At 38.6% G+C, this 17,323-nt stretch overlaps 1 protein-coding gene across 1 annotated transcript in view; it reads left to right on the forward strand.

The window, feature by feature from the left end:
* Nucleotides 1-17,323, forward strand: part of LOC102550976 (uncharacterized) — a 184,252-nt gene that overhangs the window by 86,649 nt on the left and 80,280 nt on the right. The window contains exon 3 of the mRNA XM_087577248.1: nucleotides 12,132-12,295. Within this exon, the coding sequence (XP_087433374.1) occupies nucleotides 12,132-12,295 (164 nt within the window). The remainder of the gene's footprint in view (nucleotides 1-12,131; nucleotides 12,296-17,323) is intronic.

Raw genomic sequence — 17,323 nt, forward strand, 5'->3', positions numbered from 1 at the left:
TTGCAACCCCATAGGAAGAACAACATTATTAACCAACCATAACCTAAGAGTTCTGAAGGACTAAACCACCAATCAAAGAGTACACATGGAGGGACTCATGGCTCCAGCTGCATATGCAGCAGAGGATGACATTGCTTGTATCAATAGGATGAAAATTCCTTGGTCCTGTGAAGGCTCATTTCCCCACTGTAGGGGAATGCCAGGGTATTGAGGTGGGAGTGGGTGGGTGGAAGGGATAGCATCTTTATAGAAACAGAGGGAGCGGGAGAAGGGGGTAACCAGGAAAGGGGATAATCATGGTAACATAAATACATAAAATATCCAATAAAAAAAATAAAAACAAAACTTCTATAGATTAGGAGTCCCTCAAAATTTTCATATGTCCTTTTGTCTACCAGAAGTGTATCAAGATGACTCTGTAATTAAGAGCATGCATTATTCATGCAGAAGGCCTGAGTTTAGTTCTTAGAATCTAAACTGGGTGACTTACAATCCTCTAAATCCAGTTGTAGGATGACCCGATGCCTCTAGATATATAAAGCTACACACTGTACATTCACACTCACACACACACACACACACACACACACACACACACACACACACACACATTTAAAATAACAAAAATAATTCTTAAGGAGAAGTTTGAGATCTTTTAGAATTTTGACTTTAATATTTAATTTTCTCACAGGAATATTCTATAGATTGATCAAACTTCCCCAAGTCCTTTACCTCTTTTTTGTGCCCTCTTCCTGTTATCTCCTTTTGTTCTCGTAGACATTTTTACTTCATATTTCATGTCATAACTTTACATATCTATGTAACATCAAGGAATAATATTTGAGAGTAAACCCAGTAGTGCTTCCCTCTGAGTCTGGCTTAACTCTTTTAATGTAATCATTTTCTGTAGTCTATTTTTTTGCACATGTTCTCTTTGTCCAGGTTGAACACCCGGTTGAACAAAACTCAGCTGCTGTGAACAATGTTGCAGTAAACACTGTTGTGCTAGTCTGTCTAGGACATGTTGACATGGAATCCCTTGGGTGTAAATCTGTCTGGGACATGTTGACATAAATCCCTTGGTAGATTTATTTTTAATCCCTTTAAGAAACCTATATATGGGCATCAGTGTATGAGCTCCTCTTTCACACATTCTTTTCATCATTTGTTGTTATTTGTTTCCTTAATGATACCCGTTCTAAGTCAATATAAGACAAAAATGGAAAAAAAAAACAAAAATGGGAGGACAGACTTGGGAGGGTATGGAAGGGAGGTGGATCTGGAAAAACCTGGGAAAAAAATAAATATACTCAAAACTCATTGTACAAAATTTTCAAATAATAATGAAATAATTTTTAAAAAGGAATATTAATGCAATTTTATTTGCATTTCTTTGGTGGTTAATAATGTTGCACATTTTAATTTTCATTTTTTACTGTCTGTAATGGCTATTCTTAGTTGAGGGAATTTCACTTAATTTGAAATCAGAAGATCCATAATTAGTAACTTTAGAAGTTTTGAGTTGGGAAAAACCACCTCTATTCTGGGCTGTGCCTTCTGCTGGAAGTCTATATAAGGACATGAAAGAAGGATGCTTTCGCTTTTTACCTGCTTGTTCTTGCCTACCTAGCAATCTACTCATTTGCATTACAGTCTACTTTTTCAGGATTCTGCTGTAAGGCCAGCAAACACATCTAGCTTCATGGACTGAAAATCTACTGAATCCTTGAATTTTCCATTCATATATAGGCAGTTATTGTTGGGTTAGCTGTATCATCCAGCCCATATATTCTAATGAACCATATACATATAGACATACAGATACACACACACACACACACACATATTAAGTGTGTTTTGTGTGTATGTGTGTATTCATTCAATATGTTTGGTTACTTGAGAGAACACTGATACAGATTTTAGAGCCAGAAGAGCAACAAAAGTGGTATCAGAATAAATCTTTTAAGTATCAGGAGTAGACTTCGGAATTTTCAAACAACTACAGTAAGCAAGCCTCTCCAGCTCCTGAAACCTCTTCTGAAAGCTTGGAGAGTTAGGGTTAGGGTTAGCCCATTTCACAATTTACTGCAAGCCAATTTTACAAACTAAAGTAGATAAATTGTTTAATTATCCTAATTCATCATTTGTGGATGTCAATGTTTTTGTGATACTGAATATAAAAATTCTGATGTTTTGTGAAAAAATGACAATGATAATACTGCTTGTTTGCTCCTAACATTTCTGTATAAATTGACAAAGGAAAGAAATAAGCTTCCTGGTCAAATTAATCAACTTCCAATAAATCAGAGTACAGTGAAAGGCAACAATGAGTTTAGTGATAAAATGGACTGCCGCTGGGTGCACATAAACAATCTAAAGGTTTCTATGTGTGCCTTGGAAAAGAATCTTCTCTCCAGTTGCCACAGAGCTCAAGTTGCAGAAAATCAAACCAAAGCCCTCATTATAAGGTTGGCTTAATTAGCAGAATTACAACTCTGGAAGGTGTTTGGGGTTAAAGTAGACGCATTAATTGATAAAGAATGGGATTCTATAACTTAGGATGGAGATACATGATTGGATGCTATAGAAGCTGAAAACTTTGAATTTCCAGATTCTCAAAAGTTCATCTCATCTGAAGTATTCTCTCCATCCTCAACTGGAAACATACTCTACATCCTCAAGCATAATTCCCTTTTCACCTTTGATAGAAGAAATTAATCCTTCTTTGGTTTTTTTTTTCTTTTCTTTTTTTTCCAGAGCTGAGGACTGAACACAGGGCCTTGCCCTTGCTAGGCAAGCACTCTACCACTGAGCTAAATCCCCAACCCCCCCTTCCCTGTTTTCTAAAGCAGCAGCGACATTCTCTGAAAATGATGCTGGGCAAGGCAATACTAACATCTCTCAGGGTCCACCCCTAGACTTACAAGCATACTTAAGGCTGAGTAGGCTAATAGATAAAAGGCAGAACATGTACTCCAGAGGAGGTTCACTATGCCATTAAAGAACTTAATGGGATTCCTAATCTACTCAAGCAGAAATCTAGTGAGTATTTGTGGGAGTGGATATTAAGAGTGTGGGATAGTGGTGGAAGGAACATCAAACTGGATCAGGCTGAGTTTGTTGATATGGACCCTCTAAGTGAAAATTATAGGTTTAATATGGAAGCTTATACAGTTAAAAATGGGGGGATGTCAAAAATTTGTTTGAATGGGTGGTTGAAGCATTTGCAAAATGTTAGCTGACGGAAAAGAAATTGGAGATACCTAATACTGTTTCTCTTAGTGTTGATGAAGGGATTTTAAGGCTCAGGGAAATTGCAATGTTAGTGTGGGTATACTGTATAAAACCAAATTCTCTACAATGTAAATCCAGAAGTTATGTCTTTTATCAATCCTATAAGACACAAAATGGTGACAGAGACACCAGCAATTTGAAGAGATTGTTGTAGCCTTTGTCCTTGTGCAGTAACACCTTCAAGTTTGAAAGGCTGCTGCTCCATATATAGCAGATATATAGTTTGGGCTTCATGCAGGTCCCCTTACAGCTGGAGTGGGGACTATTTCTGAATCTGTTACCTGACTGTGGATTCTATTCCTCTAACTGGGATACCTTGTCAGGCCATAGGATGTGCCTAGTCCTGCAATGACTTGATGGTCATTGTTTGGGGTGGGGTTGTATTGGGGGATTATCTAGAGGGGTTTCTTCCTTCTCAAAGGAGAAGGGCATGGAGGAATGGGAGAAGGATGTGCAAGAAGAAGTGCTGGGAGGAAGGGGGGCTGATATTGGGATGTAAAGTGAATAAATAAATAAATTTAAAGAAATGCTGCTGCTCAGTTGGAAAAATTAATTGGACTCTGGAGAGGCAGGGGCTAGGCAGCAGAACTCAATTACCAAAGGTAAGGTGATTGTTTTTATTTTAATGACAGCATAGACAAAGCAATGTTCATAATGGCCTAACCTGTAATGGGTAGCTTAAGCAAAGTGAATTTCATGGTGGTATGACCTTTATAAACATTTGGTACTGGCTAACCAATCATGGTGTCTACAAGCATGAAACAGATAAGAAGCTTACTGAAGTTTTGTTTGTACAAGTGGGAAAAAATTGTCAAATTTAAGGAGGCTATGTTGAATTATAGAAATTAGCCTATAAACCAATTTCCACACTTGAGCTAGTTTGTCAACTCAGAACCCCTTGAATGAATGGATGGCCATCCTCTCCTGAGGAAGTACCTTGATAAAATACCTGAAAGTTTGGTTTTCAGCCTTTCCATAGATTTTCATCAGAGGGACATAAGGCCTTTTACAAGGGTTAACTGTACACTGTGGGAAAGAAAATAATCAGTTTTAGGGACCTTTTTTGGATACTGGTCCTAAATTGTGGCTGATTCAGAGAGAAACTCAAGAAACATTGTGGCCCTCCAATAAAAGTAGGGGCTTATAGAAATCAGGTGGTTAACAGAGTGTGACTCACAGTAGGTCCAGTGTATCTCGAAATTCATCCTGTAGTTGTTTCCCCAGTTTCAAATCATATAATTGGGCTGAATATACTTAGAAGTTGACAGATTTCTTACATTGTTTCCCTGACCTGTGGAGCGAGTGCTATTATGATTGGGAAGGCTAAATAGAAGCCTTCAGAATTGCCTCTGCCAAAGAAAATAGTGAATTAAAAACAGTATTGCATCTCAGGAGGGGATTGCAGAAATTAGTGCCACTATTAAGGACTTGAAAGATGTAGGAGTCTTGGCTCCTACCCCATCTCCCTTTAACTCTCCTATCTGGCCAGTGCAGAAGACAGCTAGATCATGGAGAATGCCAGTAGACTGACAAGAACTTAATCATGTAATGACTCCCAGTTGCAGTTGCTATATCCTAGTACATGGTATGCAACTGTGGGTCTAGAAAATTATTTTTTTGGTGTCTGTACATAAGAGCCAGCAAAAGCTATTGACTTGCAATTGGCAAAGAGAGAAGTATACCTATAGTTTTAGCTCAAACTATTTAGTAACTATTCAGCATTGTGTCATTGTACAGTTATAAGGGATCTTGATCATTTGTCTCTTCTACAAAATATCAAATAAGTGGACTATATTGATGACATTGTGTTGATTGGATCAGGGGAGCTGGAGATAGCAATCACTTTAGACTCATTGATAACAAATACATGCATCAGAGAATGGGAAACAAATTAGTGAAAATTCAAGGGCCATTGGTGATTATATCATTGAAATCCTTAGGAGTCCAGGAGTGAGGGCATTAGAGAAATTTCTTCTAAGGTGGAGGAAGAGTTGTTGCTCTTAGCTCCACTCACCATCAAAAAAGAAACACAACATTTGGTGGTCATATGTGGATACTGGAGATGACACATTCTTCACTTAGTGTGTTAATGGAGTGCATATATCAAGATACTTGGAAAGTTGCTGGCTTTGAGTGGGCATGGAACTAGAGAAGGTTCTTCAACAGGTCCAAGCTGCTGAGCAGGCAAGTACCTGTGGTACTTGAAGTGTTATTAGCATATTCTTTATCTTCCCAGAATTGCATTGGCTCTGTTGAGATTCTTTGTGTTTTCATGTAAATTTCATGATGTCCTATCTCAGTTCTGTGAATTACATTAATATTTTATTTGGATTGCATTGAATATGTGGATTGTTGTCATAAGATCCATTTTCACAATACTGGTTCTTCCAAAGAAGGGAACGTGGGAGGTCTCTTCATCTTCTAGTGTCTGTCTTGATCTCTTCAGTGTTTGAAGGTGTTGATCATAGAGGATAGGAAAATAGTCTTTCTTGGAATTTTGCTTGATTAGAGATTTGTTTATCATTCCATTTGTATGTTTTCAGTCACATTTCACATCACTGTTGCTTTCTACTTTGGATCTTTTATTTGCTTCTTCAAATTCCTCCCTCACAGGTCACTGGGAACATTTTCATAGCTCCTCTTATACTTTTTGTGTTCTAGTGCTAGAGGATGCTTCTGGTTCATCTTTCAGATTACTTGTTAATAGCATCAGCTACTTACCCCCAGTGAACTTTGTTTTCTTTTATTGCAGAGTGGAATTAAAAAAAAATCTAAATGTCAAATGCACAATGCTACTGAGCTATCATTGCTTCAGTTATAGAGGAAGGAATATAAATGTGCCCACAAGCCTGCATCTGTACACATAGGTGGAATGTTTTATTCAAATCCATTTGTATCTATGATGCTTTTGGAACAAAAACATGTACATATTAATGTCTGTAGCACTTACCATACAGAATATTCTGCCTTCAGTGTTTGCCTGTTTTGTTCAGCCTGGTAGTAGGAAATTCCCCAGTTTACCATCCATTAACATTGCTATTCCATTTCAGCAAATATATAGGTGTTAAATTACTAACCTGCATTTTCATAGGTACAACAAGACATCTGTATCAATGAGTGTGCTGGTTTGTAGACATTTTCATTAACCCTTTGCCTGATTCATGTCAAAGATGATTTAAGTAACCACCACTATTTCCTTGATTCCCTCCCCTAAAGTTGTTTTTGATATTTATCAATCTTATTGGTCTTCATGTGCTGTATTTCATAACAACTTCCCTTGACTGCCTACACTGTTTTGAAATTGCATATGTGAATGTTCTCTCTATGCTGGAAATATCTATGGTTTTATTAGTTGGTGCAGCTACCAAGCCACCACTATATCCTTCCATCGAAACCTCTATCTAAGCACAACTTTGCATTTCACCTTTCAGCAGAAACCAAACAATTGAGAATCACTGATCTGCTTTATCGATGGCTAGGGATCCCTTTTGAGAATATAGTGTCAATAAGATAACAAATTAGCCTTTTTAGATGGCCACAGTCACTCAGCAATCTGTGCTTTTTTAAAAAAAAAGAAAATGTTTTTATTGACTATGTAAAATTCCTTTGTTAAATTTTGTTGTATAACATTTAAATATTTTTCTGTAAGGCAGTAGTTTTTCTACTAATATGTCATTTTTTAATATCTTTTGGTTTACATTTCAAATGTTATTCCCATTCCTGGTTTCCTGGACATAAGCCCCCCTATCCCACCCACCTCGCCTTCTTCTATAAGGCTGTTCCCCCTCCCCAACCACCCCCCCTTACAACCTTCCCCAGAATTCCCCTAAATTGGGGGTTTGGCATTGGCAGGACCAAGGGCTTCTTGTTGCATTGGTGCCCCACAAGACCATTCTCTGCTCCATATGTAGCTGGAGCCATGGGTCTGTCCACATAAAGTTTTTGGGTAGTGGTTTAGTGCCTGGGAATTCTGGTTGGTTGTTGTTCTTATGGGGTTGAAAGCCCCGTCAACTCCTTCAATCCTTTCTTTAATTCCTCCAATGTGGACCTTGTTCTCAGTTCAATGGTTCCTTGGTAGCATTTGCCTTTGTGTTTGACATTCTTTGGCTGTGCCTCTCTGGTTCCTGTCAGCATGCCCTTCTTAGCTTTATCACTTATCTAATTTTGGTGGCTGTAAAAATATGGGTTGTATACCCATGTGGGTCAGGGTCTGAATGGCCATTCCTTCAGTCTCTGCTCTAAATTTGTTTGCATATCTCCTCTTATGAATATTTTTGTTCCCCCTTTTAAGAAGGAATGAAGCATCTGCACTTTGGCCATCTTTCTTCTTGAACTTCATGAGATCTGTAGATTTCATCTTGGGTGATTTGAGCTTTTGAGTTAATATCCACTTATTGGTGAGTGCATACCATGTGTTTTTCTGTGATTGGGTTTCCTCACTCAGGATGATATTTTCTAGTCCCATACATTTGCCCATGAATTTCATGAAGTCATTGTTTTTGATAGCTGAGTAGTACTCCATTGTGTAGATGTACCACATTTTTTTGAATCCATTCCTCTGTTGAAGGGCATCTCGGTTCTTTCCAGTTTCTGGCTATTATAAATAAGGCTGCTATGAACATAGTGGAGCATGTGTCTTTGTTGTATGTTGGAGCATCTTTTGGGTATATGTCCAGGAGGGGCAGAGCTGGGTCTTGAGGTAGTACAATTTCCAAATTTCTGAGTAACCTCCAGACTGATTGCCAGAATGGTTGTACAAATTTGCAATCCCACCAACAATGGAGGAGTGTTCCTCTTTCTTCACATCCTCGATAGCATCTGCTGTCACCTGAGTTTTTGATCTTAGCAATTCTGATTGATGTGAGGTGGAATCTCAAATTTGTTTTGATTTGCATGTCCCTGATGACTAAGGATGTTGAACTATTTTTTAGGTAAGTCTAAGCCATTCAATATTCCTCAGCTGAAAATATTTTGTTTAGCTATGTACCGCATTTTTAATAGGGTGATTTGGCTCTCTGGATTCTAACATCTTGAGTTCTTTGTATATTTTGGATATTACCCTTCTGTCAGATGTAAGATTGGTAAAGATCTTTCCCTAATCTGTTGGTTGCCATTTTGTTCTAATGACAGTGTCCTTTGCCTTACAGAAGATTTGCAGTTTTATGAGGTCCCATTTGTCCATTCTTGATATTAGAGTGTAAGTCATTGGTGTTTTGTTCAAGAAATGTTCCCTAGTGCCTATGTGAATGGGGCTCTTCCCCCCTTTCCCTTCTATTGGTTTGAGTGTATCTGGTTTGATGTGGAGGTCCTTGATCCACTTGGACTTAAGCTTTGTACAGGGCAATGAGAATGAATAAACTTGCATTGTTCCACATGCTGACCTCCAGTTGAACCAACACCATTTGTTGAAAATGCTATCTTTTTTCCACTGATGGTTTTAGCTCTTTTGACCTTTGTCAAAGATCAAGTGACAATAGGTGCATTCTATTCTTCAATTCTATTCCATTGATCTCCCTGCCTGTCTCTGTACCAATACCATATACTTTTTATCACTATTGCTCTATAATATTGCTTGAGATCATGGGTGGTGATTCCCCTAGAAGATCTTTTATTGTTGAGGATAGTTTTCGCTATCCTGGATCTTTTGTTATTTCAAATGAATTTGAAAATTTCTCTTTCTTACTATATGAAGAATTGAGTTGGAATTTTGATGGGGATTGCATTGAATCTGTAGATTGCTTTTGGCAAAATGGCCATTTTTACTATACCAATCCTGCCAACCCATGATGAGATCTTTTTTTCCAGAGACTTGAAGTTCTTGTCATACAGATCTTTCACTTGCTTGGTTAGAGTCACAACGATTTATTTTATGTTATTAGGGACTATTGTGAAGGGTGTCATTTGCCTAATTTCTTTCTCAGCCTGTTTATCCTTTGAGTAGAGGAAGGCTACTGATTTGTTTGAATTAATTTTATACCCATCCACTTTGCTGAAGCTTTTATCAGGCTTAGTAGTTTTCTGGTGGAAGTGTGGGGGTCACTTAAGTATACTATCATATCATCTGCAAATAGTGATATTTTGACTTCTTCCTTTCCAATTTATATCCATTTGACCTCCTTTTGTTGTCTGATTGCTCCGGCTAGGACTTTGAGTAGTATATTGAATAGGTAGGTAGAGAGTGGCCAGTATTGTCTAATCCCTGATTTTAGTGGGATTGATTCGAGTGTCTCTCCATTTAGATTAAAGTTGTCTACTAGTTTGCATTACAGTGCTTTTATTATGTTTAGGTATTGGCCTTGAATTCCTGATCTTTCCAAGACTTTTAAAATGAAGGGGTGTAGAGTTTTGTCAAATGCTTTCTCAGCATCTAATGAAATGATGACGTGTTTTTTTTTTTATTTCAGTTTGTTTATATAGTGGATTACATTGATGGATTTCTGTATATGGAACAATCCCTGCGTCCCTGGGATGACATCTACTTGATCATGATGGATAATTGTTTTGATGTGTTCTTGGATTTGGTTTGCAGGAATTTAATTTAGTATTTTTGTGTCAATATTCATAAGGGAAATTGGTCTGAAGTTCTCTTTCTTTGTTGGGCCTTTGTGTGGTTTCAGTACAAGAGTAATTGTGACTTCATAAAACAAATTGTGTAGTGCCCTGTTTTTTTCTGTTTTGTGGAATACTTTGGACAGTATTGCTATGAGGTTTTCTATGAAAGTCTGATAGAATTCTGCACTAAACCCATCTGGTCCTGGGCCGTTTTTGGTTGGAAGACGTCTAATAACTACTTCTATTTATTTAGGAGTTATTGGATTGTTTAAATGGTTTATCTGGCCCCGATTTAACTTTGATACCTGGTATTTTTCTATAAAATATCCATTTGCTCCAGATTTACCAGCTTTGTTGAATATGGATTTTTGAAGTAGGATCTGATGATTTTTTGAATATCCTCAGATTCTGTTGTTATGTCTCCCTTTTCATTTCTGATTTTCTTAATTTGGATACAGTCTCTGTGCCCTCTGCTAAGTTTGGCTAAGTGTTTATTTATCTTGTTGATTTTCTCAATGAACCAGCTCCCAGTTGTGTTGATTCTTTTTATAGTCCTTTCTGTGATTATTTCCTGCATTCAGTATTTGCTTCATTTTGTTCTGGAGCCTTTAGGTATGCTGTCAAGCTGTGGGTACAGAGCTAAACAAACATTCTCAGCTGAGGATTATCGAATGGCCAAAAAGCATCCTTAGTCATCAGGGAAATGCAAATCAAAACAACCCTGAGATTCTACCTCACATCAGTCAGAATGGCTAAGATAAAACAACTCAGGAGACAGCAGATGCTGAAAAGGATGTAGAGAAAGAGGACACTCCTCCATTGTTGGTTGGATTGCAAACTGGTACAACCACTCTGGAAATCAGTCTGAAGGTTACTCAGAAAATTGGACATTGCACTACCTGAGGACCCAGCTATACCTCTCTTGGGCATATACCCAAAAGATGTTCCAACATACAACAAAGACACATGCTCCACTATGTTCATAGCAGCCTTATTTATAATAGCCAGAAACTGGAAAGAACCGAGATGCCCTTCAACAGAGGAATGGATATATAAAATGTGGAACATCTACACAATGGAGTACTACTCAGCTATCAAAAACAATGACTTCATGAAATTCATAGGCAAATGGAATGAACTAGAAAATATCATCCTGAGCGAGATAACTCAAGCACAGAAATACATACTTGGTATGCAGTCATTGATAAGAAGATATTAGCCAAGAAGTTTGAATTACCCAAGATGCAATCCACAGACCACAGGAAGCTGAAGAAGAAGGATGACCAAAATGTGGATGCTCCCACTCCTTCTTAAAAGGGGAAAATATGCATAGGAGGGGATATGGAAGCAAAGTCTAGAGCAGCGACTCAAGGAATGGCCATTCAGAGCCTGCCACACATGTGGTCCATATATATACAGCCACCAAAACTAGATAAGATTGATGAAGCTAAAAAATGCATGTGGAAAGGGAACGGATATAGATCTCTCCTGAGAGACACATCCAGAACATGTCCAATACAGAGGTCAACGCTAGCAGCAAACCACCAAACTGAGAACAGGACACTCTTGAGGGTGAATTAGAGGAAGTATTGAAAGAGTTGAGGGAGCTTCCAACCCCATAAAAACAACAATGCCAACCAACCAGAGCTTCCAGGGACTGAACCACTACTGAAAAACTGACCCAGGGCTCCAACTGCATATGTAGCAGAGAATAGCCTTGTTGGGGCACCGGTGGAAGGAGAAGCCCCTGGTCCTGCCAAGGTTGGACCCTCAGTGCAGGGGAATATGGGGGGCAGTAAAGGGGATGTATAAGGGGAATAACCATATGGGGAGGGGAGGGGAGGGAGTGGGGGCTTATGGACAAGAAACTGGGAAGGGGAATAACATTTGAAATGTAAGTAAATAAATATATCTAATTGTTGGGCCCTACCTTGGGGTGTTTCCCTTCCCCCTTGCTGAGTCTTTTAGCCTGCTATAGCAAGAAGTTGTTTATACCCTTGGCAGCTGCTCTTAGCCCCTGATTTGGGGCTGGGACTTTCCATGGCACCCTTCCTCACCACCGAGCCTTCCAGCTTGTTGTTGTTGTTAAGAAGTTGTTTATGCCCCTGATTGGGCCTGGGACTTTGCACCACACAGACTTTTCCTGTTTCCTGGTTGGGGAATTTCACCTGCCTTGTCGTTTTTCCAAGGCTTTTGCCTCGGGTATGCAAGAGATCTCAGTAAAGCCTTGGTGGCACTCTCTGAAAACAGGTGACCCATGTATGTGTTTTCTTTCATTCCTGCAGACCTACGCCCAATATTCATACACTGGCAGTGCAGGTGCCGTCATCTGGAGGTTCCACTGAGATCGAGAAAGAGAGGACAACCTGACGGGACTGTTCCAAGATGCTGGCCCACAAGGAAGAGGAACGTATTGGGGACAAGCACCGACTCTGGGGCAAAACTGGAAGTAAGTAGCACTACAAAGGTTTTGTCTTACCTATGGGAACCACAAGTTCCTCAGTATTGGTCCTAGATCAGCTTGTAAGTTTACTCAAACAAGGTACTGGTATTAAGGTAAAGACAGCCCAAGATTTTGTTAAAACTATAGAACAAGTCAGTCCTTGGTTTATAGCTAATGGCGGTTTTAATATTCCAGATTGGAATCAGGTTAAAAGGGACAAGGTAATAATGGTAAATATTTTTGTGTATGCATTCTTTTAGAGTTATGCTAAAATCTAGAGGAGCAAAGTCAATTATCATAGATGCTTTTAGTCTTTGGATCCTGACTAGAGACAGTTTATACCTTAGACAAGAGAGAAAATGGGGTTGAGAAAAACAGTTCTCCTGGACTCTCCACAGATGCTTTGGCGAGAGAAGGAAAATGAACTTAAGCTTTTTAAGAGCCCTCCTAGGGACAGAAGGAAGGCAGGAGACAGTCCTGCCTCCTTGCTGGTATTGGAGAAGTGCTTCATTCTGGTTCTGGGTCCTTTAGGAGGGATATCTGGGTCCCTTTTGTGGGACGCCATCTACTTTTTTCCCTGTATGTCTATTGTCTGTTCTTGGTGCACCAAGCTGCCCATGTATGTCAATTTATGTCTGGGTTTTGCTTCTCGTTGTTTGAATGTTTTGTGTTTCATGTTTTAGAAAATGGTTAAAACTTTAAATGCTGGTTGATTTTCCCCTTGATGTAGTTTTAACTCCTTTCAAGAAAAGAACAAATAAATAAAAAGCAGTTTCAACTGGCTTTTGGAGCCCTGCATCTGTAGCTTGGAGCCTAAATCCACTGGGGAAGCTCTCCAGGGGGCTGACTAAATGTTTACACTAGCAGATCCTAAATGCTCCAGGAGCTTCACAGCTTCTATGGTAATGGAACTGATGGCTGTTTCTCTTAGAAAATTCTCTGACTGTGATTAATTGGATTCAACAGGTGACAAGGTGCTTCTCTTAAAATCACAGTTAGAAAAGGTAAAATGGTGTTTGATCTAAATATTAAAGATATGTGTAGTCACTTCATTTTTTGTTTCTAATTAGTTTTAAATACATAATACGCTCTACATGTCTTGGTTATAGTTTACTGGCTTTTAAGTTATTGGGTATGGTTAAAAATTTGTGGCATTGGTAACAGAAAGCTGGCTAAAACTGGAGTCATTCTAGACAACCCATGGCATGAACCAACCCAGGAAAACAGGTCTAAATTGGAATAATATTTTAATATAATTCTTATCCTAGAAACCAGACTTGTAAAAAGAATTTAGGGAAATGTCTCTTTGTTGAAGAATTAGAACCCGCACCATCGTTCTTTCATATGCAAGAATTGACAGTCATACTTTAAAGCATGAGGAATGGACTTGGTATTTTGGAGAGACTGAATTTGGAGAATAGATGGTTTGTTGGAGGTTGAGTTTTGCTTTCCAAAGTTATGGTTGTGCTCTGGTGTTAAAGAGAAACTTAAAGATTGTGGTTAAAAATTGCCAGTGTTACATTGGCTATAGTTTACACTTTGATCACAGACAGGCTCAAGATTCTAACTCACACATATTTGTAATTAAGAAAAAATGAAACAGGTGGAGATTGTTACAGGATTTATGAAAGGTTGATGAGGTTATGGAACTTTTAACAGCATTATAGCCTGTTTTCTCACACCAACTGCTATTTCAAGAAATACATATACAATTATTATAGATTTAAAAGACTGTTTTTATGCTCTTTCTTTACATCCTAGTGATTGTGAAAGATTTTCATTTAGTGAGCTTGCTTATACTTTTGGAGAGCCCATGAAGTGATTCCAATGGGAAGTTTTGCCTCAGGGAATCACTCATGGCCCTATATTATGTAAAAAAAAAATTTGGCACTGCTTCAATACAAAAAAGCTAAGACTTTGAATCTTTCAGTGTATATTATTCATTATATAGACATTTTAATTTTACTACAAGCCTTTACTCTTACAACGTGCTTTAAATTTTGGGGAGTAGCTGCTGCTCCAGAAAATTTTCAATATTTCTTTTCAGTATTTGAGACATTGGTCAATTAAGAAAAAAAATCTGAAATCTGTGCCATGCATGTTGGCACCTTTTCCCTTTTGGTTCAGAATTGGGACTAAGGCAGTGTCAAGGGAGGAGATTCTCAATTGTTCTTCCAGGTCCTATCCTACCGACCAGTTGTTGGGAACAGGGAGATTCTGCATGGATTGTTCGAGTTCCTGGTGTGATCCCCATACCTCTGGATGAAGGCTGATTCCCAGTGGTACTCTACAGGCATAAAAGAGACTTTGGCATTACTGCGACAGTCATTGCTGCCATCGCCATTTCAGCTACTGCTGTGGCTGGTGTGGCCATATCTCAATTGACAGCTGTCGTTGGGACTGTGGATACATTCTGGAGAAGTTGCCATGACATTAACTGTAGAGAATAGCGTTGAAATTCAGATTTAGTTGGTCATTCTTAATCTAAACCAACAAACTGCTCTCTATTGGGAAACCGATGTTATATCTTTATCTACCTTTTATCATTCTATGTGTATAACCCCTGTTAAGGTCCTTAATAGCAATAAGGCTGTTGGGGATTTAAATGCTTATCTTGATTGCCCACTCTTAGCAGCTGCCCTTGGACTGTTTTAAAGTACCAACAGATCCAGTCTCAGGCTGAAACCAAATAGGTTTGGTTTTCATTGGCCGGGAATAATCCATCAGCTCAAATTAGGCTCAGTTTGTACAACAAGTAGTTAGCCAAAGACAGGCAACCTTCTGGGACCATACTCACCTAAGACAGAAACCCTGAGGCTGGCAGGGTTTTCAGAGATGGGAAAGAGTTTTGGAACCCCTAGATCGATCCTAAGACAGGCACTACTTAAAAAAATAAAAGAGGGGGAATTGTTGGGCCCTACCTTGGGGTGTCTCCCTCCCCCCTTGCTGAGCCTTTTAGCCTGCTATAGCAAGACGTTGTTTACACCCTTGGCAGCACCTCTTAGCCCCTGATTTGGGGCTGGGACTTTCCATGGCACCCTTCCTCCCCACTGAGCCTTCTAGTTTGTTGTTGTTAAGAAGTTGTTTATGCCCCTGATTGGGCCTGGGACTTTCCACCACACAGACTTTATACAAGGAGATCTCAATAAAGCCTTGATGGTACTCTCTGAAAATGGGTGACCCATGTACATGTTTTCTTTCGATCCTGCAGACCTATGCCCGATATTCACACACTGGCAGCGCAGGCGCCGTTGTCTAATAAAAAAATTTTTAAAATGTCACCTTCCAGTACAATGCCATTACAACTTCAACAAAGATGTTTATCTTCTTCCAAGAAGCTATGCTGGTTTTCTGGAAAAAAAATTATACACACACACACACACACACACACACACACACACACACATACACACACACACTCCTGTTTCTTTTTGCAGTTACCTGAAGCTATTGGTTCTCTTAGCACTGCTTTCATTTTGTCCCATATGTTTGGGTATGTTGTGCCTTCACTTTAATTACTTTCTAAGAAGTTTTTAATTTTCTTTCTTTATTTCTTCCTTGACGAAGTTAACATTGAATATAGTATTGTTCAACTTCATTTATATGTGGGATTTCTGTCGTTTTTGTTGGTACTGAAGACCAAACTTAATCGTTGATGATATCACAAGATGTATAGGATTATTTCAATGTCCTTGTATATCTTGAGGCCTATTTTGTGACCAAGTATATGCTCAATTTTTGAGATGGTACCATGAAATGCTGAGAAGAAGGTATATTCTTTTGTTTTAGGATGAAGTGTTCTATAAATATCTGTTAGATCCACGTGGTTCATAACTTCTGTTAGTTTCTCTATATTTTTGTTTTCTTTCTGTTTCTATAATCTGTCCATTGATGAGTGTGTGGTGTTGAAATCTCCTCCTACTATGTGTGAGGTGCTGTGTGTGCTTTGAGCTTTAGTAAGGTTTCTTTTATAAATGTAGGTGCCCTTGCATTTGGTGCATAGATATTTAGGACTGAGAGTTCATCTTGGTAGATTTTTCCTTTGATGAATATTAAGTGACCTTCCTTATGTTTCTTGAGATCTTTTGTTAGAAGTCAATTTTTTTCGATATTAGAATGGCTACTCCAGCTTGTTTTCTCAGACCATTTGCTTGAAACATGGTTTTCAAGCCTTTTACTTGGAAGTAGTAACTGTCTTTGTCTCTGAGATGTGTTTCCTGTATGCAGCAAAATTCTGGGTCCTCTTTATGTATCCAGTCTGTTAGTCTATGTCTTTTTATTGGGGAATTGAGTCCATTGATGTTAAGAGATATTAAGGAATAGTGACTTTTGTTTCCTGTTATTTTTGTTGGTAGTGGTTGAATTATGTTTGAGTGTCTCTCTTCATTTAGGTTTGTTCCAAGAATATTACTTTCTTGCTTTTCCTAGGGTGTAGTTTCCCTCCTTGTGTTTGAGTTTTCCATCTTTGTAGGGCTGGATTTGTAGAAAGATATTGTGTAAATTTGGTTTTGTCATGGAATATCTTGGTTTCTCCATCTATGTTAATTGAGAGTTTTGCTGGATATAGTATCCTGGGTTGGCATTTGCGTTCTCTTAGGGTCTGTATGACACCTGCCCAGTATGTTCTGGCTTTCATAGTCTCTGGTGAGAAGTATGGTATAATTCTGATAGGTCTGCCTTTATATGTTACTTGACCTTTTTCCCTTACTGCTTTAGATATTCTTTCTTAATTTTGTGCATTTGGTGTTTTGACTATTATGTGATAGGAGGAATTTCCTTTCTGGTCCAATCTATTTGGAGTTTGTAGGCTTCTTGGATGTATATGGGCATTTCTTTCTTTAAGTTAAGGACGTTTTCTTCTAACGTTTTGTTGAATATATTTACTGGCCCTTTAATTTGGTTGTTCACTCTCTTCTATGCCTATTTTCCTTAGGTTTGGTCTTCTCATTGTGTCCTGAATTTCCTAGATGTTTTGGATTAGGAGTGTTTTGCCTTTTACATTATCTTTGCTTGCTGTGTTGGTGTTTTCTATGG

This window comes from Rattus norvegicus, chromosome 11 (assembly GCF_021556685.1).
Source record: "Rattus norvegicus strain SHRSP/BbbUtx chromosome 11, alternate assembly SHRSP_T2T, whole genome shotgun sequence".
NCBI lineage: Eukaryota > Metazoa > Chordata > Mammalia > Rodentia > Muridae > Rattus > Rattus norvegicus.